The sequence below is a fragment of the Euphorbia lathyris genome, chromosome 4 (assembly GCF_963576675.1).
Source record: "Euphorbia lathyris chromosome 4, ddEupLath1.1, whole genome shotgun sequence".
Lineage (NCBI taxonomy): Eukaryota > Viridiplantae > Streptophyta > Magnoliopsida > Malpighiales > Euphorbiaceae > Euphorbia > Euphorbia lathyris.
Window position 1 is genome coordinate 96565609 of NC_088913.1, and position 5694 is coordinate 96571302.

Here is a 5694-nt window from a genome sequence, read left to right on the forward strand (position 1 = left end):
GGATGTATTGTAGGTTCTAATTTTTAATTCAAAATGGTCAAACTTTCGTTGATTGGTTACTAACCGATCAAATGTACTAAATTATCTGGCCACCTTCATTTGAGTTATATTTTTAGGACAAAAAAATCCAGGTACCAAAGTGTGAATTAGGAAAAGTTTAGATACCATTGATGTAATTTACTCAGACAAACTTGCATTGACCGGTCATTTACCGGTAAAATTTATTAAATTGTACGGTCATTGTTAGTTCGGGTATATTTTTGGGACAAAATGTAATCTAGGTACCAAAGTGTGAAATGAGTAAAGTTCAGATACTATTAGTGTAATTTATCCCAAATTGGAGGGTAGACAGGTGACTAATCTTTTTTTTCCCAAATTACCTTTTATATTTATTTTAAAATAAGACATTATTTGGATATAAAAGTAATTTTGTATATAACCTTAACTTACCTTATTTTATCTTACCATAAAACGAAACATAATTACATTATTAAACCATCACTTATCTTACCTTGTATCCAAACACAACAAGTTATTTCATACACTTCATCTACCTTACCTTACTTTAAAATATCCCCATCCAAACAAGGCCTAAACTTCTATGGTATTTTATTTTTTTTCACTTTGTCCTTTATTAATTTAGATAAACTAATTTCAAATTTGCAAATATCCCGCCCGAAAGTTTATAGGTGCAGCATTAAGTTTTGGGGGCCCAAGGTATCAATTATTTGGGTACAATTTTACCAAAAAGTCCTTAGTACCAAAATCTAATCAAGTTTTAAAAAAATCACAAACATCCAAACATTTAAAACAAAAGCAAAATTATGATTGGTTTACGCAAATAATAGGAAATTATCAAAATAAGGGTAATTCTGGAAAGTAGGCCCACCACCACCTCAATCAGCCCACAGATTCCGGAATTTCAAAATCGAAAATGAGGGACTTTTCCGTAATTTCATTAGAAGTGTAAAGGCGGCAAATTTGGAAACTCTGTTGAAATAAAAACAGAGGAGGTCAGGGATGGGCTGGCATTTCGCTCACTCTCTTTCACTCTTTTCTCATTGTTCTTTTTCAAATTATTTCTTAACTTTGGATCCTCCTTTCTATTCCGATCTCTCTTATCTCCGTCCTCTGGATTCCGATTTCAGTCTCTCCATCTTCCTCTGAATAATCAGGTAAGGTTTTTTTAGAGTTGTTTGCTGATTTTTGACTCGTAATTCATTTTGTTTGCGAATGCCTAATTGAGGATAGTCACATCTTTGATTTGGTTGATGTGTCTATTTTATGTCTCTCTGCGAAATCGCTTGAGGATCGTCACGCTTATTTAGAGATCGATTGGTGTATAACTTTTTCTTGTTCAATTTATGGATGCATGCATGTGTTTGGTGCTAACTTTTTCTTGTTCAGTCTCTCCATCTTCCTCTGAGTAATCAGGTAAGGTTTTTTTTTTTGGAGTTGTTTGCTGATTGTGACTCGTTACTCATTTTGTCTGCGAATGCCTAATTGAGGATATTCACACCTTTGATTTGGTTGCTGTGTCTATTTTATGTCTCTCTGCGATATCGCTTGAGGATCGTCACGCTTATTTAGAGATCGATTGGTGTATAACTTTTTCTTGTTCAATTTATGGATGCATGCATGTGTTTGGTGCTAACTTTTTCTTGTTCAGTCTCTCCATCTTCCTCTGAGTAATCAGGTAAGGTTTTTTTTTTGGAGTTGTTTGCTGATTGTGACTCGTTACTCATTTTGTCTGCGAATGCCTAATTGAGGATATTCACACCTTTGATTTGGTTGCTGTGTCTATTTTATGTCTCTCTGCGATATGCTTGAGGATCGTCACGCTTATTTAGAGATCGATTGGTGTATAACTTTTTCTTGTTCAATTTATGGATGCATGCATGTGTTTGGTGCTAACTTTTTCTTGTTCAGTCTCTCCATCTTCCTCTGAGTAATCAGGTAAGGTTTTTTTTTGGAGTTGTTTGCTGATTTGTGACTCGTTACTCATTTTGTCTGCGAATGCCTAATTGAGGATATTCACACCTTTGATTTGGTTGCTGTGTCTATTTTATGTCTCTCTGCGATATCGCTTGAGGATGGTCACGCTTATTTAGAGATCGATTGGTGTATAAGTTTTTCTTGTTCAGTTTTAATTAGTATTTATAAATGGTGAATGTAATGACATGGAAAAGGTTTGTTTATGGATGTATCATGTATGTATGTGTTTGGAGCTAAATACTTTTCCTACTCACTGTGATTTAGATTTCAATTCTTAACTCAGGATTTGCTTTTTTGTTGCAGTCTTTTGTTTGTGTTGAATCTTGTTTCTATTTAGTTGGTCAGGTATTTGATCGGAGTATTAGTAAAGTTTGTATTGTAATCAAATTAATTTCTTTGTTCGGATTCACAAGGGTTGCAAGTAGTTTGTTGATCCCTTTTCATAACTTCGAATTAAGATCAAAATGGTTCATAAAGTTGGCCGTCACGATCAATTTAATTCAAATAGTTTTTCAGGTATTAATTTAGGTCCATTTTTTATAAATTAGCCCAAAATTAAAAAATTTAGATATTAAAATCAATTATATTTTGATTAATTTGTCAAAATTTACCAGCGTAAGAGTTGATTTGATTATGATTGCTAACATTAGGATGATTTTGAACTTTAATTCCTATGACCAAAAACCTTTTCCTATCATCATCAAATTAATTTCTGTGTTCGGATTCCCAAGGGTTGCAAGCAGTTTGCTGATCCCTTTTCAGGATCAATTTAATTCAAATCGTGTTTTAGGTATCAACTTATCCTTTAATTTGGTAATTTTTAACAATTTAGCTAAAGTTTTAGATATTAAAATTGATTGTGTTTGATCTAATTTGTCAAAAATTATCAACTTGGGCGTTGAGTTGAGTTTTGGATTATGGCTGCTAACTTTAGAAGATTTTGACACTTAATTCCCATGACTTCAAAAACCTTCCCTATCATCATCGAGTTCACATTAAATTTGGTTGAAGTTTATATTACTCTAGTACAATAGCCCAGCAGAAAATTTAGGCCTGCAGAATTCAAGTCCCTCTTATAATATTCAGAAATTGATTACCTACAAGGGGATGGTTGAAATCTTCCCATTAATATCCTTATACATATATGTCACTCCTGCTATACTGTATATCATTTCATTGTTGGATACTTTTCATGATTGAATCTAGCTATAAATTCCTTTTTGTTGAATACTAATTTCTTTATGTATTTGTATAATTGTATCCAATAATGAACAATAAAAAATGCTGTTGATGACAGATGGACCAGAGCGTTAATGCCATTCTGAAAATGATCGAACAAAATGGTGCGTCTCTAGCAAAGAAAGCTGAGTTGTGCAGAGATACTAGGCCAGATTTGATTGGGGAAATTGAGGAATTTTACAGCTTATATCGATCATTGGCTGAGCGTTATGATCATTTGAATTCCGAATTATACAAGAGTATACCGCTGGAGTTCCAATCCCAAGATGCTGGCAGTGCTCCCAACACTCCAATAGTGACTCCTGATCAAAAGTTGGGTTTACACAAGACTGGCCATCAAGTTGCGTCTCTCAGCTCTGGTACTGCTAGTTCTGACCATTCATTGAAAGATGGCTCTGATTCATCATCTTCATCCTCATCAGATTCTGAATCAGAATCATTTAACTCCTCTGGGAACGCGTACTACAGCCTCCCAGTAAACACTGATCACAAGCGATTGCACCAGAAGATTATTGAGCTAGGACCAGATCTCCCAAGGATGGAAGGGAAGCTCCAGTCAGATTCAGAAGACAATGGGGATAGTGCGTTTGATGCAGCAGGAAATGGAAATTATGAAGAATTGCTTGGTAGAATGATGAGGTATGAAGAAGAGTTGAGGGACTCAAAACTAAAACTCAAGCTCTCTGAAGATGAGATTGCCAGGCTGCAAAATGAGCTTGAGAGGAGTAACTCTTTCATGATACTCTCAGAGGTTTTGCATGGTGAACTTGAATCAGCAAATCAAAATATCAGAATGAGGGAGGCTGATCTTGAAGCAGAGAGAAGAAGAAGAACAGTGGAGCTGAAAGAAATGGCTGATGCTGCAAATCATGTGGAAAGACATTTTAAAACTGCTCAAGAAGAGATAATCATGCTGAACTCCAAGCTTGAATCAGAAAGTGAAAAGTGTTTAGACTTGCAGGAGAGGTTTGCTCGGTTAGAAAATGATCTATTAGAACGTGATGATGATGTCAAAGCACTAAACTTTGCACTGACTAATGCTGAGGAAAACTTCTTGGCGGAGAAATCACATTTATCAGAAAGAAATAGCTTGTTGGATGCAAGGATTGAAGAATGGGAATTACATAGCAAGTCCCTGGAGGGTAAATTGAGGAAATGCGAAACTGAGAAAATGGAATTCCAACTTTCACTTGACACTCAATTACAAGGACTGCAAGGAGAGATTAATCAATTGAGGGTTGAACTTGGAGACAAAAGTGAAACTGTAGAAATTCTGAATAAAATGCTTGACACTTTTAAGTTCAAGTATGATATGCTTATGGCAGAAAAAGATGAGATGAAAGCAAAGGTAAACACACTAATTGCAGAAGTAAGTTCGCGTGATAATCGAATTGGACAAATGGAGGAGAATATTCGGCAGGAGCAGATGAAAAATGCAGAACTGATTGCTGGGTCTGAAAGTTTTCAAAAGCTAGAACATGAATTGAGAATGAGAATAGTTGAGCTCGAAAGGGAGGTGGATAAGCAAAGAGGTGAGCTTTCAGCTGGAGCTGAGGAGAAAAGGGAAGCAATAAGGCAACTTTGTTTCTCTTTGGAGTATTACAGAACTGAGTATAAAGAACTTTGTCAAGCATTTGGTCAGCAGAAGCGGCACAAGCGGAACGCAGTCATGGCTTCCTAAGGTACTTTGGTTTTAATATTGGATAGTTTAATGTTTTGAATTGTGTCTTGTCTGGGTTTAAAACAATTATAGTTTATGTCCTTTCTTGCTAGAAAGTTCTTATTTTGGTCCATGAACAACTTTAGTGATGATTATAGCAATTTTTGTGAAAGTTCTCTTGTGCTTATTATGAGTATTTGAGATGAAAACAATCATCTAGTTTATCTTTTTTCTAGATTATTTATAGTACCGTAAGCAAGTCAAGCCGAGTTTTGAGCTGATCATGCTTGGCTCATTGGAAAATTGACGAATTCAATATCCAGTTCGTGAGCTGCTCAAAAGCTTGTTCAGCACAAGCCGCACACAGTCATGGCTTCCTAAGGTAATCTTGGACAGGTTAATGCTTTTCATTGTGTCTTGTTTGGGATTAAATCAATTATTGTTGTCCTTTCTTGCTAGAAAGTTCGTATTTGGTCCATGAACAACTTTAGTGATGATTATAGCAATTTTTATGATGCTTATTATGAGTATTTGAGATGAAAAATATCATCTGGTGTATCTTCTTTCATGCTTGTTGAAAAGTTGTCCACTCCATCAAATGTCCAAGATTAGAAGCTTGATTAGTGTTGCAATGTGAATTAATCATCAATATTGCTCATCGAGTTCGCATAGGATCGCTTTAGTCCAAAATTGAGTTTGTGTATCAATTTAGTCTTTTAATTGGCATTCGAGATCAAATTAGTAACTAGTTCAAAATAACACGTCAGTATGTAGAATAATTACCAAACTTTGTTGACACT

General features: G+C 35.2%; 1 protein-coding gene across 1 annotated transcript; it reads left to right on the plus strand.

Moving 5' to 3' along the window:
• The first annotated feature begins 1015 nt into the window (after positions 1-1015).
• On the plus strand, positions 1016-5438 carry LOC136227733 (protein NETWORKED 4A-like). The gene is made up of 3 exons (XM_066016474.1): positions 1016-1175; positions 3293-4916; positions 5131-5438. Exon 2 carries the CDS (start codon positions 3293-3295, stop codon positions 4913-4915), a length of 1623 nt encoding a protein of 540 aa, XP_065872546.1. The 5' UTR covers positions 1016-1175; the 3' UTR covers position 4916; positions 5131-5438.
• The last annotated feature ends 256 nt before the right edge of the window (positions 5439-5694 follow it).

Excerpts from the sequence above, each read along its gene's own strand:
- LOC136227733 (XM_066016474.1), top strand. The coding sequence starts at position 3,293 with ATGGACCAGAGCGTTAATGCCATTCTGAAAATGATCGAACAAAATGGT.